General features: G+C 43.0%; 1 protein-coding gene across 1 annotated transcript in view; it reads right to left on the bottom strand.

The window, feature by feature from the left end:
* LRRC74B (leucine rich repeat containing 74B) overlaps positions 1–18,731 on the bottom strand; it is a 77,460-nt gene that overhangs the window by 22,535 nt on the left and 36,194 nt on the right. Inside the window, exons 8-10 of the mRNA XM_082243223.1 lie at positions 18,297–18,375; positions 17,151–17,246; positions 12,006–12,122 (exon numbers count right to left, since the gene is read on the bottom strand). Coding sequence (XP_082099349.1) covers positions 12,006–12,122; positions 17,151–17,246; positions 18,297–18,375 — 292 coding nt within the window. The remainder of the gene's footprint in view (positions 1–12,005; positions 12,123–17,150; positions 17,247–18,296; positions 18,376–18,731) is intronic.

Raw genomic sequence — 18,731 nt, forward strand, 5'->3', positions numbered from 1 at the left:
GGACTCCAGGGGCAACCTGTGAAGCTCTGGTGAACTCCATGCCCAAGAGGGTTAAGGCAGTGCTAGAAAATAATGGTGGCCCACAAAATATTGACATTGGGGCCAAATTTGGACATTTTAACTTAGGGGTGTACTGTAACGCTCTAGTGATTTTTAGGTGGGTCTGGATCTACAGCTGCAGATTTCCACTCAGTAGTCTTGCAGAGATATGTTAAATCACCTGACTTAACTCTCTTGACTCATCATAGTGGTTGAAACTGTTCCTGAATGCACAAGCACAAATGCCAATAAACGCTCAGCAAAGCAATGTTATGTGGCAGTGTATGTAGCAGGTAGAAATGGTGATATACCCAGTACTGATATTTAGGCACGGTAATATAAATGGTGAGTTCAGTATAAAGGAGTAATTAGGCAGAACAATGCAGGTAGCAGTGGACAAGATACACAGGAGCTAGCAATTAGATTCAGCAATGTAAATAGCAAGTAGCAGTAGTTAAGGTACACAGGAGCTAGCAATTAGATTCAGCAATGCAAATAGCAAGTAGCAGTAGTTGAGGTACACAGGAGCTAGCAATTAGATTCAGCAATGCATGTAACAGGCAGCATTAGTGGTGTTGATAAGGGGGGTCCCCAGTGGGGTACTTATCAGAAATCCTGAATGCAGGCAGCAGCTAGCAGAGGTTGCGGTGAAGAAACTGGCGTCAGATGGTAGGGAAGCTCCGGCCGGTCCAGTACTGTGGTGCGGGGTCACTGGGAAAGTACAGCAGCGTTTGGTTTGGCAGCTACAATGAGCGGTTGCACGAACAATCTGTCCGTGCAAACCGCTAGTTGAAAGAGGCGCCGTGAGCGGCGCCCGAGAATGACGTCACGGCGCCGTCAAGCTTCACCACGCCCACATGCGTTTCACCTGACCGAGTGGTGGAACGCAACCCGGAAGAAAGGAAACCCGAGGGATCTTACAGTACCCCCCCCCCCCTTAAGGCCGGCTCCAGAAGGCCTACAAACTTGGTTTCTCAGGGTGTTTGGTATGGAACCTCTGAGTAAGTCTAGATGCATGAACATCTGAGGCATCCAACCAAGTGTCATCTTGAGGACCATAATTTTTCCATCTTAGTAAATATTGAAGTTTCCCTCTATAAATTCGAGAATCCAAAATGTCTTGTATCTCATACTCTTCACCTCCATCCACTTGCACCGGTGGTGGAAGTAAGGTGGTAGATCTAACCTCCTGACTTGGAATGTGGGGTTTTAGTAGAGATACATGAAATATGGGATGTATCTTTAAGTCTGTTGGTAGAGTAAGATGGACTGCAGATGTTCCAATAAGTTTCTCAATAGGAAAAGGTCCTAAATATAAGGGTCCAAGTTTTTTGCTGGGAATTCGTAGTCTTAAATTTTTTGTGGATAACCAGACAAGATCACCAATAGTATATTGAGGAGAAGGCCTTCTACGGAGATCATAGTAATGTTTTTGTTGACTATGGGCATGAGAAATGGTAGTGTTAAGTAGATCCAGAGAGTTTTTGATTTGTGTGAGATAATCGGTGGCTACCGGATTGCTAGAAGGTAGAATACGAGGAGGGAGAAGCGTAGGATGGAACCCATAGTTAAGAAAGAAAGGACTTTGTTTAGTAGTACTATGAGTTGCGTTGTTATAGGCAAATTCTGCCAAAGGAAGAAGATCTGCCCAATCATCTTGTAAGTAGGAGGTATAACAACGCAGGTACTGTTCTATGCATTGGTTAACTCGCTCAGTCTGGCCGTTAGTTTGTGGATGATATGGTGAAGTTAGTTTTCGTTCAATGCGTAAGATACGACATAAGGATTGCCAAAACTTTGAAATGAATTGTGAGCCGCGATCTGAAATAAGAGTCTTAGGGATCCCATGTAATTTGAATACATGTTTGACAAGTAATTCAGCTGTCTCCTTAGAGGAGGGTAATCTCCGAACAGGAACGAAATGTGCCATCTTAGTTAAATGGTCTACAGATACTAATATTGTAGTGAATCCTTTAGAAGGCGGTAACTCGACTATAAAGTCGAGGGATAATACCTCCCATGGAACCGTAGGTATGGGTAGACTACAAAGTAGTCCGAATGGTTTTGAAGTGTCAGATTTAGATCTAGCACAGGTGTCACAAGAGGAGACAAACTTTTGTACTGTTGTTTTCATACCAGGCCACCAAAATTGCCTGGTGAGAAGATTTAATGTCTTAGTCATCCCCATATGTCCTGCCATGGGTACATCATGTGTTAATTCTAAAATTCTTGTACGAACATCGGGGGTATGTAGAGCTTATCACCAAGATAAAGAAACCCCTCTGAATCAGGGTGTAACTGAGGTGGTGGTGAGTCCAATTTTAGGCTATGTAGAATTTCTTCTTTCAAAGAACGAACGATACCCACAATCCGGTCTTGAGGTATTATTGGCCGAGGAGGGAACTCTACGCAGCTATCTTCAGCCAAACGTGATAATGCATCAGCTTTCTTATTTTTCTCAGCTGGTTTATAGGTTACTAGGAAATTGAACCTTAAGAAGAATAAGGACCAGCGAACCTGGCGATGAGAAAGAGTTTTGTTGGTTTGTAGATATTGAAGATTTTTATGATCAGTATATATAATTACTGGTAATTGAGTACCTTCAAGTAGATGTCGCCAATTTTCAAGAGCCAATTTTATGGCGAGTAATTCCTTCTCACCTACTGGATAATTTACCTCAGGGGCACTTAGTGCTTTAGAGAAAAATGCTACTGGATGTAGAGGAGATGTACTTGTTGGCCTTTGGGAGAGAACTGCCCCAACAGCCATATTAGATGCATCCACCTCCAAGATGTATTGCAGAGATGGGTCAGGGTGACGAAGTATGGGAGCAGATCTAAAACTTGACTTTAACAAGCAGAAAGCTCGGTTAGCTTCTTCAGTCCAGCTGTAAGTCTTTTTTATACTAGTAAGTTGATGTAGTGGTCTTACTATGGTAGAAATGGTGATATACCCAGTACTGATATTTAGGCACGGTAATATAAATGGTGAGTTCAGTATACAGGAGTAATTAGGCAGAACAATGCAGGTAGCAGTGGACAAGATACACAGGAGCTAGCAATTAGATTCAGCAATGCAAATAGCAAGTAGCAGTAGTTAAGGTACACAGGAGCTAGCAATTAGATTCAGCAATGCATGTAACAGGTAGCATTAGTGGTGTTGATAAGGGGGGTCCCCAGTGGGGTACTTATCAGAAATCCTGAATGAAGGCAGCAGCTAGCAGAGGTTGCGGTGAAGAAACTGGCGTCAGATGGTAGGGAAGCTCCGGCCGGTCCAGTACTGTGGTGCGGGGTCACTGGGAAAGTACAGCAGCGTTTGGTTTGGCAGCTACAATGAGCGGTTGCACGAACAATCTGTCCATACAAACCGCTAGTTGAAATAGGCGCCGTGAGCGGCGCCCGAGAATGACGTCACGGCGCCGTCAAGCTTCACCACGCCCACATGCGTTCCACCTGACCGAGCGGTGGAACGCAACCCGGAAGAAAGGAAACCCGAGGGATCCTACATGTACTCACTTTTGTTTCCAGCGGTTTAGACATTAATGGCCGTGTGTTGAGTTATTTTGAGGGGACAGCAAATTTGCACTTCAATAGAGAAAGGCAACCGCACTCCAGTTTGAAAGTTTGAAGAAATAAAATCCATTTATTGAAAATCCAAACGATAAAAACGATCCATAGTGACAATCAGAGACAGGGGATGAAGACACAGTTGACGCGTTTCACGAAATTACATTCGCTTAGTCATAAGCGAATGACTAAGCGAATGTAATTTCGTGAAACGCGTCAACTGTGTCTTCATCCCCTGTCTCTGATTGTCACTATGGATCGTTTTTATCGTTTGGATTTTCAATAAATGGATTTTATTTCTTCAAACTTTCAAACTGGAGTGCGGTTGCCTTTCTCTATTCAAGTACAGCTGCCAGGATTGCGGACCTTACCAGCACTCTTTTTGATCGTTGGGACGACTCCTCACCTGAGCGGTTTTTCCTCTTTTTTGTGTGTGAATTTGACAGCAAATTTGCACTGTTATACAAGCTGTACACTCACTACTTTACATTGTAGCAAAGTGTAATTTCTTCAGTGTTGTCACATGAAAGAATATAATAAAATATTTACACAAATGTGAGGGGTGTACTCACTTTTGTGAGATACTGTATGTGCCGTCCGGTTTTGATGTCAGGATTTTAGCCCCCTCCGGTGCGACTTTTTTTAGTGTTTCAGATGCAATTTGTGGGGCAAAATTGTCAAAGTGTATGACAACGGAAACCACACCTGAACCGTATTCAAAATTGCACCAGACTCTTTTTAAAAACATGTGGCCAGCCCACACATATGTAAACCGTCTCTAATGAAAAGGCTGCAGGTTCACAATGTCATGCGAATCGGATGTGGTTCAAAACGCATCCACTTTGCATATATGTAAACCGGGTTTAACAGTGTGCAGACTTGAAGGTATCAGTTTTAGTATCAGAGCCTTTACACGAGTACCAGTACTTGTGCAAATTCTTAGTATCGGCACCAAAACCGATACTGGTATCAGTGGAACGATAAGCCTGACCATGGTATATAATAATCGTTGAGGATCTCCTGGCATGTTACTAGTTACTTAGTAATAGATATATTTGCATTAATGGCCAATGGTTTAATTTATTCTTCAGTTTGATTATTTGTTACGGAGAGACCCTCACTTCACATTGGGCATTTACAGTTATGCCATTATGGTTCTTTAGCACCTCATCAATTTCAGGCCTGCCACTGGTTGCTAGGTTACACTTACCTTTAATAGCTTCTGGGGTCCCCCCCCCTGTGTTGGGCACACCCACAGACAGGTACATTTTAGGAGTGGTCTTACAGAAGTGGATTATCCAAAAAATATGTCAAGGTATTTATTGGGCCAAAAGAACTCCTCTACCCTATCTAACTTTCTACTTTGTTTATAAGTTAGAGAAATTTTCACTTTACAACTGGAAAAATCTGTTTCCAGATATGAGCTGCTACTCTTTGAGGTCTCTTAAGGGTGGTCACGATCATAGCGTGCACAGGGGTGTGCTGGATTTGCCGGTGCACCCCTTAATCACCCCTGTGCAGTGCAGATTCCACCTGCCAACCCCCCCACCCCAACAGCGCTGCCACCTTCCCTTCACTAGCTGTTGCTGCAGGCACAGGATGTCATTTACTGGCCTCTTCTTTTTCTGAATGAGCACAGTGGGTGTTCAATCATAACTGAATCATAGTAAACTTTGTTTGTGAATGAACAGGAAGCTGCTCAGCACAGAGCACTGCACATTCATTTACTGTCCTGTGAGGCTGAGGCTGCAGAGAAAGGGACTGGGGAATCTCTGTGCTCAGTTCCTTTCTCTGTCTCAAACCTGAGACATAAGGGTTCTGTTTAGACCACTGATATTTAACCAAAGCCCCCCAACAGAGCTTCTAAAAAAAATTGTTAATAATAATAAAACAAATGCAAAGTGTAAAAAAAAAACAAAATAATAAAAAAAAAAACTACAGACACTGTTCACTGCCCTACAGGTACCAATCTCAGCACTATGGATTCTATCCACTGCCCCACTGACACCGTTCACGTTTTAATATATTTTAAAATATTTTTATATTTTTTTTTATGAGTGTGTTTGTCTGTGTGTGTGTGTGTGTGTGTGTGTGTGTGTATGTGTATATATATATATATATATATATATATATATATATATATATATATATATATATATATACATACATACATACATACATACATACATACATACATACATACATACATACTATATTACCAAGAGTATTGAGACGCCTGCCTTTACAAGAAAAAATGGATTTTTGTAAAATCTTACCGTAAAATCCTTTTCTCTTAAGCTCATTGACAGACGTAGTCCTCGTTGATTAATAACAACTCGGGTTATACTGCCCTCTACAGGAGTAGGACTAGACAGGAAAGAAAACGTTCTGGCCACACCCTAGGGGCAGTCCCAGAGGGTATATCCTCTCACTTCCTGCTACAGCAAATCAGTTATGTCACAAAGCAGTGTTTAGAGAATTTAACCCAACCCAACTCAAAAACAGAGGGGCGGGTACTACGTCTGTCAATGAGCTTAAGAGAAAAGGATTTTACGGTAAGATTTTACAAAAATCCATTTTTCTCTGTCGCTCATTGACAGACGTAGTCCTCGTTGATTAATAACAACTCGGGACGTCCCAAAGCAGTACCACAAATGAGGGGTGGGATAACAGAAATCAAAATCCAGAAGGCCCAACCGGAGCCAACCAGAAGCATCAAGGACTCATCGAGCAAAAAGATGAGACCTAAGTGAAACACCCAACAAACCCTTGAGGTAGACCAACAGTCTCCTCAGATTGCGGCCTGCAGAACCTTGTGGCCAAAAGAGGCATCTGACGATGCCATCACATCAACTTTATAAAATGTTGTAAAGGTATGAACCGACGATCAAGTCATCGCCTTGAAAACCTGGATCGCTGAGGCCTGATGGCGGAAGACCCAGGAGACACTAGGCGCCCGAGTAGAGTGCGCCTTAACAGGGAATGGAGGATTCCGACCCTTAATAGAATAAGTCTGTACCACCGTCTGACTGGTCCATCTAGATATGGTCGCGGCAGACACAGGCAACCCCCTTCAAGGGCTATCCGTGATCAGAAGAAGTGAGTCCGTCTTACGAAAACAAGTTCGTAGTAGTCAAGTGTATCCTTCTGAACCCCATCCAAGGAGTGTAATGCAAACTCCCAAGGATGGCTAGTCTTAGGACACGGGGAAGGTAACACAATATTTTTATTCAGATGAAAACTCTGAAAACCACTTAGGAAGGAAGGATGGATTTGGAAGGAGAACCACCTTATCCCTATGAACCACCAGATATGGGGAAAGTCAAGATAATGCGGCCAGTTCTGACACCCTGCGTGCAGAAGTAATGGCCACCAAGAAGGCCACCTTCTGGGAAAATGTAAGCAAGGGAATCTCCCTAATATCTTCAAAGAGAAGTTTCTGAAGAACCGACCACACTAAATTAAGATCCCAGGCGGTAAGGGTGCGCGCACTGGCGGAGCCAGATGTCGCACCCCCTGGATGAAATTCCGCACCAAGGAATGATTAGCCAAAGGTTTCTGAAAGAAGATTGCTAACGCTGAAACCTGACCCTTGATAGTGCTCAAGGACAGTTTCTGCTCAACCCCTTGTTGCAGACAGACCAAGATTCGGGTCACCGAATAGGTATGTGGGGGAAATCCAAAAGATTCACATCACGCAATATAAGACTTCCATGTGCTGGAAGTCGCTTTCCTTGCTTTAACTAGAGGTAGGAATAACTGAAGCTGACACTCCCTTGTCCTTCAGTACCTGGGTCTCAATGGCCAGGCCATTAAGCCAGCGATTGTAAAGCAAGATGGAAGATCGGTCCCTGAGACCGCAAATCCTCCCTGAGAGGAAGTCTCCAAGAAGCGTCCGCGACTAGCCTCACCAAGTCGGCGTACCAGGCTCGACGAGGTCAGTCCGGAATTTCCAGAATAACTGGAATTCCCTCCACCTCTATCCTGCGAAGAAGTTCCCGCAGTAACTTGAGAGGATGGAAGGCATGCCGTAGCTGATACTGCCCCCACGGGGCGATCAGCGTTTCTGCTGCGTCCGCTAGAGGATCGCGGGTGCGAGCTACAAACCTCCGCACCTTCCTGTTGAGCCAAGGTGCCAACAGATCCACATCCGGGGTGCCCCAATGAAGGGACAGCTAGTGAAAAACCTCTGGATGAAGAGGCCATACCCCTTGATCCAGAATCTGACGGCTGAAATATCTGCCTGCCGATTTCCCACCCCCGGAGTGAACACTGCGGGGAGATCCGGAACAAACCGTTCCGTCCAACGAAAGATGCTAGTCGTTTCGATGGCCACCAGGACACTCTAAGTGCCCCTTTCTTGACATAAGTCACGACCGTGGCATTGTGCGATTGGATCCGAATCGGGCTGCTCTAGAGCTGCTCGGTCCAGTAAATCAGACAAAATCTGATCGCTCTCAGTTCCGATACCCTATTGGTAACCTGGATGCTATCGGAAGGAATGACTTCCCCTGGTTGAGCATCGGAGGCTCCCTGGTCCGCTCGCTCAACCGGATCCGATTGTCCAGGAAATCGGAATTCTGATTCCATAAGAAGAGAATCTCCTTCAGGAGAATTCGGGTATGAGACTGGGTATACGGTACTGCCTCTAAGAAGGCCACCATCCGTCCCAGCCAATTGACGGACAGCAACATCCGAATTGTTGACTGAACCTTCTGGAGTTTTTCCGCAAGGAGAAACTTTCTTGCCCAGGATGTATCCAACATTCCAAGTCCAGAATTGGACGCACCTTGCCCTCTTTCCTGGGCATTGTGAACAGGTTCGAATAGAACCCCTGAAACCGTTCAATGTTAGAAGGGAAGAATCGTACCGGTGGAAGTGATCGAAACTCGATCCTGTATCCTGACCGTATGACCTCGCGAACCCCTTAGTCCGGGGTTTTGGCAAGCTATGGATCCGGAAACCGGTGAAGACATCCCCCCACCACAGAGATGGGTAGGGGCGCATCAGGCTGTATACTTCAGGCTTGGCTGAGCCGGACTTTTTGTTTAGCCGACCAGCGCCCTTTGAAAAACCCTCTGAAGGGGTTTTGGAGGGTTTCGCCTTATCGCCCGCCCTCGCGGAACGAACAAACTCTTTATGAGCAGAAAGGGAAGGTCCTCGTTGGTTACGAGGTCCTCTTTATCCTAACAGTCTGTGGCAAGACAGCAGGTGGTACCGTCTATCCTTTAAAGAGGGATTCCTCAAACGGATAGCGCCTAGCCATGCGTTAGGAAATAACAGGGGTTCGTTTTAAAACGACCCCATTTGGGTAAAGGAAAATCCTTCGCCCTTTTGGTAGGCTAACAAGTACCAAAAAGGAATTTCAGTCTCAGCTACCTCTGCCGGTGTAACCTCAAGACTAAAGGTTTCCCGGACGGACACAACTAGTGCATCCACCACTCTTGTGCTATGGCGGAGGCAGAAACGTTCTCCTCACTGCTGAGGAGACATTACCTGAGACAACAGCCCCATAAGAGGGACCTGCAGCTGCATTGACCAGCTCCGAATCCGTATCTGAAGTATCAGATAAAAAATAGGGGTAGGCCGGGGTCGCTTCTTGACCCCCGTCCCTGACAGGCCACCTCCACCCGGGATACCAAAGACTCCAAAACTGCCGATAATGCATTAAAAACAAGTGGGGTACTGGAGGGTCCTGCGGCCACCTTGAGGGGATCAGGTGGGGATACCTATGCGACAGGGTCAATGATTATACAAGACATTTGCCAGCGACAAAAAATGACAAAGTAAAAAACTTTTTTTTTTTTTTTTGTATCCCCCAGTCGCAACAGCGCCCCTCAGTGTTACCTGCCTTTTTGGACCCCACAGAGAGAGAGAGAGAGAGAGAGAGACCCCAAGGCTCATCCCTGATGCACAGAAGTTTTCATCAGCTTGCTCAGTGCTGTCCTGTTACAGACAGGAAGTCTTTGGCCCTTTTTCCTGGGTAAAGGAGGCGGCTCCGCCCCTTAACACGCCTTCCGGTGCCTCCCCCTGGCTCCACGAGGTGTTTGGTCACCTCAAACATGGCCGCCCCCATGCTGGAGACACGAGGCTACGCCAATATGGCAGCCTCGTGTGCTCTGCAAGACAATGGCGGCGGCCTGTTAGGATAGCCTGCGGGATGCTGTATTCGGCCTAGCGGCCTGCGGGAGTGCATCGGCCCCCCAAACTTCACCCTGGATGGTGATCAGCCTGGCCGGCGGTACCGGACCCTGGCGGGCCGCATGCGGTCCGTGGGCCGTCGGAAGGCAGCCTGCCCTTGCTGGAGGAATGCGATCTGGACTGCAGTTATACATGCATAGACATCGCCCTGTGAACACCTCTGACAGGTAGGATACCTTATGCTACCACAGTAATATTCTAGTACTGCCACTGACTTCAGTCATCTTTACAGTTTTGAAATGACATTAGATTGTCAGCTCCCAAACCAAGTCTCCTGGTTTCTTGTTCACAAAAATCACACTCAAATAGGGGGATCTGTGACATGTTATAGGATAGAGGGGAGACCCATCCTTACCATTTCATAGAGGGGCCCGCGTTCACCACCAACCCGTCAGGGGGAAAAGGGGGAACATACTACTCACCATACCGGAACTAGGCGGGCGCCAACTCCTGAAAGTACCGCCCTCCCCACCAGGGTGGGAGGGCTGTCGACCAATACGGACGCCGTGACTCATGGTCATTGGCGTTTAAGCGAGACGTTTAACTCGCAGGGCCAGTCCCCGTCCAGTGGGACTATGTCACGGCCGACCCAGCGCGGAGCTATGGCCTGCACGTGCTCGTAGGCTGAACTGGGGTGACCACTGGATCTCAACATCCAGCCCGTCGCCCAGTTCCAGCTTTCTTGCTTGAAGATCTCACAGGAACACTGGAGAAAAAAGCTGTCTAAAAAAATCTTTCTAAGAAAAAAATCCTGCCAGGACCGAAGATCCTAGCAAGGCATCTAGGTCCTTACTCCTAACTAGACAGAAAAAAACTGATTTGCTGTAGCAGGAAGTGAGAGGATATACCCTCTGGGACTGCACCTAGGGTGTGGCCAGAACGTTTTCTTTCCTGTCTAGTCCTACTCCTGTAGAGGGCAGTATAACCCGAGTTGTTATTAATCAACGAGGACTACGTCTGTCAATGAGCGACAGAGAAATTAATTTTAATGGCATCCTAGTCTTAGTCCGTAGGGCTCAATATTGAGTTGGCCCACCCTTTGCAACTATAACATCTTCAACTCTTCTAGGAAGGCTATCCACAAGGTTTAGGAGTGTGTCTATGGGTATGTTTGACCATTCTTACATAAGCGCATTTGTGAGGTCAGGCACTGATGTTGGAGAAAAGGCCTGGCTCGCAGTCTTCACTCTAATTTATCCCAAAGGTGTTCTATCGACTCTGTACAGGCCAGTCAAGTTCCTCCACCCCAAACTCACTCATCCATGTTTTTATGGACCGAAAATGTCTAAGTTTGGTAAAAAAGACAGTTTAGAGTTTAGGTCCACTTTATAGCCTAGCTCCAGGAATAAGATGACTTTAAATAGCTTGTTTGAACCAAGCTGGCGCAAACAAACTATTTCCTTTGTTAATCAATGCAGCAGCTGTCAAAGCTGTATAAACTGTATGTAGAATCAGCAACATACAGTATACAGTGCGGTGTTGTGGCAGTGGTACGGGGACTTTCATCTGCCCCTGTAACAAAATCTGCTCAGCTTTGCACTGAAAACTTTGTATTTTTATGAATGAATACAAGGCTTCCTCTAAATGGCTGGGAAGCAGATTGGGATGTAAGCCGCCGCCTCTCCACCTCAGCCAATTAGAGGAAGCCTTGTACTTATTCCTAAAAACAGCACTGTATACAGCAGAAATACACACATATAAATACTGACAGTTTTATACAGCGCTGACAGCAGCATAATCGATTAATAATTCATTCAGGCTAACTTGGGACAAACAAACTATTTAAAGTCATACTATTCTTGGATGTAAGCTAAGTTTATGATCAGGCTAGTGTAAAGCTGGCCATACACACGACATGGTCCATTGACAATAAACAGCATGGATAAAAAAATCTGCAGTGCCGACTATTGTGTTATTTTGTTACCTAGCCTTTACACACAGGAGAATGGAATTTTGAGAGGTTAAACAAGAGGTACACTTTTGTTGTGCAATATCAGCACACTGTTCTATATACTATATACAGTATAAGGGAGCTCATCAGGCTGCTACAATGACTAAGGTAAGGTAAGGTGAGGTAAAACAGGGGTAAAAACAGGGGATCATGTGAATGTTTTAGATCTTAATAAAGAAAATAAAATGATATCTGTTTAAAATAATACCAAAAACTTGCAGATGATTGCCTCATTTATAAATGCTCACCTTTGGGAAGGTTCTTTTGAACATGTCAGAATTTCCTCCAAGTATGACTGTCAAATTTGGCATAGTTGTTTTCACAACAGCATGCAGATCATCAAATTGTTTATTTACTACAATATTCTATAACACAAAAATAAAATTAAAATACATCAGTACCTACAGTACACACAGCATGATTTAATTTAACAACCCTGACATAATAAAAACATTTTTTTTTTTTTATATTTAAAACAAGCTACCTAATGCTTAAAGCGGAGTTCCACCCTAAAAATTTTCTTTGCACTGTCCGCTTGCTTTAAAAAACCTGAAAAGGAATTGGATAATTAACATTTTTTTTTTGTTTCACTTACCTTGTTTTTAATGAAAATATACTTACCTTCCTTCCTCTTCCTCCCTCTGCGGACACGGCGCACGACGTCACTTCCTCCTTGCATTGACTCCTGGGAGATGAGCGTCATCGATCCCAGGAGACAATCACTTGTCACTTCTGGTGCAGGCGCGTCTTTCCCTGCTGAACAGCTTCTGGGCATGCCCAGAAGCTGTTCAGGGATGACGCGCCTGCCCCGGAAGTGACGAGCAGGACATTCTCGGACTCCGACGTCACCGAAGAGGACATGAAGAGGGACACTCCAGCTTCAGCTGCCCACACCTGAGATGGCAGCGCTGGACAAGACATTTTCAAGGTAAGTATTTCTTCTTACAGGTAAGTGAAACAGGGGACAGTTCAGAGGCTATTGTTGCTTAAATGCACTAGCCCTGACTGTCCATTGGGTATTTTTAGGTAAAAAAAAAAAATTCTGCCCGGAACTCTGCTCTAATAAATACTACCAATAATGAATTTTACTTCTTTCATGTTTTAAAGCGGATTTCCACCCAAAAGTGTAACTTCCGCTCATCTGCTTCCTCCTCCCCTCCGATGCCACATTTGGCACCTTTCAGGGGTACCCTTCCCCACTTCCGGGAGACAGCAACGCGGAGCCATCACTCAGAAGTTCCGTCCCTTTTCTCTTTTCCCCGCTGCCGAGTCAATGAGAATGCGCAGCGTGCTTCGCGCCTGCGCAGTAGGAAACCGGCTGTGAATTAATTTTATTTCATTTTTAAAAACAGAAAAACATTACAGTGCAAAACATTTACAAACACTGGTAGTATTTTATAAATATACATATGAAAAAAAGGATTAAAAAAATCCCAAAATGGGCTTCCATATACCCCACAGCCTACAGATAATTTTGGACTTCTATTACATAAATGTACAGACTTTTACTTCTTTTATTGCAAAGATGGAGTAGATTGTTTGTATGTCTCTATTCTCTATTTGATAATAATTTGTCCATGCTTTTCCTTCCTCGACACCAGGTTGATTAACAGTTATTTTCCTCATTATTTCCTTTCTTGTTTATAAAAGGCTAAAAGTCTTTGGGAATACACATGACACAGCAGCAAAGAATTTCCATTAAACTCACCATTTGTTGCACAGCTCATTCTGCTGTCTCAGCTAGACAAAACTTCTTCAGTCCCTGCCGCCATGCTGGGCTGGTTTCTGCAGTCTCTTGGTCAGTCTCCCAGTCTGTTTGACTAGCCAAATTCATTAAGGTTTCTTTTGTTCAGCACTGAGGGCTGGGTGGAAGAAATCAATAGACTGCTCCATCTGCTCAAAACAACATGGATGGAGTAATACCCCCCCCCCCCGGCTATTGTATTCTGACAGCGGCTGCTCCAACGGCTGCCAGAATATCCAAACAGTGACTGCATTTGGTTGGCTGCAGTCACTGTTCAGCTTGGGATTTTATGCCTTGCTCCTTTGATTTTCAGAATGAAGCCTATCAAGCCCGGTAGAGACAAGAGGGCCACCCATGAGTCGAGTTTTGGCCAGTTCTGAAAAAATCAGATACAATTTGGCCAATAAAACTCTCTTTCAGTCTCTCACTGTTGCTCAGATCAGACATCAGTCCATTCAGGCACAGACAAGTCTGGACACACACCTGCAGACTGTCCTTCACAAATGCTACCTCAGCAGGACTAGTTTACATAGGAGCTCTAACTGAATGCAGCCTCCTCTATTCATGAGCCAAATTCATCTGTTCTTATTTGGATTTCTTTAATGTGCTACCGGTTATAACAGGTACTCTTTCTCTGTCAAAACTGGTGCTCTCAGTGTGATCTCCCCACAATGAGGACTTGAACGTGCAAGGTGATCTAATTGGAAAAATAGGGGCATACCTGTGCTGGTTAAGAACAAGTTTTTGGAAATGGCATAAGATGGTATAAAACTTGGTCTTCCAAGACCTTCTATGCCCATGATTATGAAGTCTGTAATTCCAGTAAAGTGGGAAATATTTTACTACTGGTGAATTGATTGAGTTGTGGTGAAAAAGAGAATGCAGTAAAGCAGTTCTTCAATATGTAAAAAGTAACACCTAAAAAAGGAGGTACTCTCCGCGCCTAGGAGTTGTGCTTAGTTTTAAAATTATAAATATATAAATACTGTGATAAACTATAATTAATTAGCAGCAGCAGTAGTATAAAAGTGGATATGAAAAAAATAGTCCTGGTGGGGGCTATCTACAGCGCTTGCTAAAATGTGCAAATTGTGCAAATTGATATATAAAGTGCAGGTGCTGAATTCCTTCTTCCGAGTGTAATTTAGAAGATGGATGACTTACAGAATGTCGTGGGTCTCATATACCCTATGATACTGAGACCAACCAAGCCTGTCGGTAGGTCCCCTTTAAATGTCTCCTGGCTGTTGTGCTGTTGGTGATTTCCTCCTCACCACTCCATAGGACAGCGTATGGTGTTGTTATAAAAAGGGAAGATAAAAAGGCTCCAGATAGTGTAAGAATATTTTTAAAAGGGGTTTATTCCATAAGGATAGGACAAAGTTTCCAAAAATCAAATAAGCACCGTTCGGCAAAGATCAGTAAAGATCATTTTACAGGTTTCCGAATTTAGCACCTGCACTTTATATATCACCATTGGAATTTTATTGTTGAGCACTTTTTCACTATCCTTGAAAAAATAGGAAACAACAGAATTTTGGACTTTATTGCCTTTACAGTGGGTACGGAAAGTATTCAGACCCCCTTAAATTTTTCACTCTTTGTTATATTGCAGCCATTTGCTAAAATCATTTAAGTTCATTCTTCTTCCTCATGAATGTACACATAGCACCCCATACTGACAGAAAAACACAGAATTGTTGACATTGTTGCAGATTTATTAAAAAAGAAAAACTGAAATATCACATGGTCCTAAGTATTCAGACCCTATACTCAGTAGTAGAAGCCCCCTTTTGATCTAATACAGCCAGGAGTCTTTTTGGGAAAGATGCAACAAGTCTTTCACACCTGGATTTGGGGATCCTCTGCCATTCCTCCTTGCAGATCCTCTCCAGTTCTGTCAGGTTGGATGGTAAACGTTGGTGGACAGCCATTTTTAGGTCTCTCCAGAGATGCTCAATTGGGTTTAAGTCAGAGCTCTGGCTGGGCCATTCAAGAACAGTCACGGAGTTGTTGTGAAGCCACTCCTTCGTTATTTTAGCTGTGTGCTTAGGGTCATTGTCTTGTTGGAAGGTAAACCTTTGGCCCAGTCTGAGGTCCAGAGCACTCTGGAGAAGGTTTTTGTCCAGGATATCCCTGTACTTGGTCGCATTCATCTTTCCCTCGATTGCAACCAGTCGTCCTGTCCCTGCAGCTTAAAAACACCCCCACAGCATGATGCTGCCACCACCATGCTTCACTGTTGGGACTGTATTGGACAGGTGATGAGCAGTGCCTGGTTTTCTCCACACATACCGCTTAGAATTAAGGCCAAAAAGTTCTATTTTGGTCTCATCAGACCAGAGAATCTTATTTCTCACCATCTTGGAGTCCTTCAGGTGTTTTTTAGCAAACTCCATGTGGGCTTTCATGTGTCTTACACCGAGGAGAGGCTTCCGTCTGGCCACTCTGCCATAAAGCCCCAACTGGTGGAGGGCTGCAGTGATGGTTGACTTTCTACAACTTTCTCCCATCTCCTGACTGCATCTCTGGAGCTCAGCCACAGTGATCTTTGGGTTCTTCTTTACCTCTCTCACCAAGGCTCTTCTCCCCCGATAGCTCAGTTTGGCCGGACGGCCAGTTCTAGGAAGGGTTCTGGTCGTCCCAAACGTCTTCCATTTGAGGATTATGGAGGCCACTGTGCTCTTAGGAACCTCAAGTGCAGCAGAAATCTTTTTGTAACCTTGGCCAGATCTGTGCCTTGCCACAATTCTGTCTCTGAGCTCTTCAGGCAGTTCCTTTGACCTCATGATTCTCATTTGCTCTGACATGCATTGTGATCTGGAAGGTCTTATATAGACAGGTGTGTGGCTTTCCTAATCAAGTCCAATCAGTATAATCAAACACAGCTGGACTCAAATGAAGGTGTAGAACCATCTCAAGGATGATCAGAAGAAATGGAAAGCACCGGAGTTAAATATATGAGTGTCACAGCAAAGGGTCTGAATACTTAGGACCATGTGATATTTCAGTTTTTCTTTTTTAATAAATCTGCAACAATGTCAACAATTCTGTGTTTTTCTGTCCGTATGGGGTGCTATGTGTACATTCATGAGGAAGAAGAATGAACTTAAATGATTTTAGCAAATGGCTGCAATATAACAAAGAGTGAAAAATTTAAGGGGGTCTGAATACTTTCCGTACCCACTGTATATACTTGATATAATTATATCACGAAGATGAACTCTTATTAACTACATATATATTTTTAAGTTTCTAATTTTGGAAGTATTATGATTATTGTTTGCACAATATTTGCACAAGATGAAATTTAAATGATTTAATTTTAGTCTTAGGAATATTAAGAATATATACATTTTTATACACAATTTTGCACAATTTGCACATTTAGCAAGCGCTGTAGATAGCCCCCACCAGGACTATTTTTTTCACAGTTCTTCAGTATGTTGGCCAAATATTACCAGATTTTCACTTTTCATGATCTGGATTTAATGCTGTCTGTAATAATTGGTTGGTGTATAGTTCAAATCTGTGATGTTAGGGCACCTTGGAAAAATCACAACATCCACAGCGTTGTTCACAATGGATTCCAGCATGTTATATTAATCAGATAGGCATACTTAATGAGAAATCAGATCGACATACTTACAGAGAAATCCAATGACTCTACAGCCGACTCTGAATTTGCTTGGATAGACTTTAGAATGGCAAAGCAACCTTCACTTTGCATTGGATTCCTGGCCATCTGCAAACACCGTTTATAACAAAAATTGTAGTATCATTTTAAGATAACACAAAATGTATCTATTTACACTTGCAAATCATTTTAAATAGACCTATAGATTATTTTTTTGTTTCAACTGTCCAATCACTACCAAAGGCTTCTGATGAGTAAACTACATTCTGTAAATTTTTAAAAAATGTGATGCTTCCTCCTAAAAAGGTACAGAAGAAATTATGTATGAATACAAGGGAGGAATAAAAAATTGTAGTTATATTCAGAGATGTATAGTAACTAAGTAGAACTACTTCACTACTGTACTTAAGTACCGAAAGGCGGTATCTGTACTTTCCTAGAGTAAAATTTTTTTCTCCTACTTCCACTTTTACTTCACAACATTTTTTCGATGATTTCAATACTTCTACTCCAATATTTTTTTTTTGTGCTGCATAGTTACTCGTTACTATTATAAAAATTACCACTGCCAGAACAGTAGATGGCAGGTTTCATGAAGCTCAAAACATGTGTATTATCAGCGCATAGGAAAATAAATGCTACTGTATGCATAAATAAAAGCTGCATTTGAAATAATAAAAAACAATATGATGTTCAAACTTTTGACTTCTTTCTTTAATAACTACATAACACAGTACTTGTACTTTTACTTTCAGTACTTGAGTAGCAATTTTTTTTTTTCAAAACTACTGGTACTTTTACTTTCAGTACTTGAGTAGCAAAATTTAAAAAAAAAACTACTTGCAATACTTAAGTACAAAAAATGTTGAATACTTTAGTACTTCTACTCAAGTCACTTTTTGATTGAGCACTTCCACTTCTACTCAAGTCACTTTTTGATCGAGCACTTGTACTTTTACTCAAGTATGGGTTTCGAGTACTTTATACAACTCTGGTTATATTTAACTTAATCGAAATCTTAAGGTCTACATCAAAATGTGTCTTTATGCATTTGTGTGAGAAATAAAGTACTTTTAGTAGCAGAAAGTTAAATATGTCTTTGGTGTTAGAAATAAATATGTGGTTTGACACAATGTACGATGTACAGACTTTTCTTACCTTTAGTACTTTCAAAGTTTTGTTTTCTTTAAGACACAATGCAAAACGTACAGCTCCTTGTAAGGAAATGCGGTTGTTGCTGCAAACCAAAAAATACAGACAGGTCATGCAGAACTTCGTAAAATATTCGTAAAAAAAAAAAAAATTAGATCGAGCTCCAAACATTTTACCATGTGTGAATATAGGATAATTTCCAGATAACCTTATGCTCAAAATATCTGATGTGTAAATTACATTCCATGTATTTTTATTTTCATGGTAGTCTGCATTGAAAAGAAGAGCACTAAAGGTGCCTATTGTTTTCCTATTGGGCTTCTTTTGCCTGTATTGGGCAATGACGTCACATCTGTGGGGCAACACATGACTAATTTAAACTAGCATTCTCTGGGAACATAATAAGTATTATTACTTTCCTCACTGCCAGGACAGTATACA

The sequence above is a fragment of the Pelophylax lessonae genome, assembly GCF_965119305.1.
Source record: "Pelophylax lessonae genome assembly, chromosome: 1".
In the NCBI taxonomy this organism is placed as follows: Eukaryota; Metazoa; Chordata; class Amphibia; order Anura; family Ranidae; genus Pelophylax; species Pelophylax lessonae.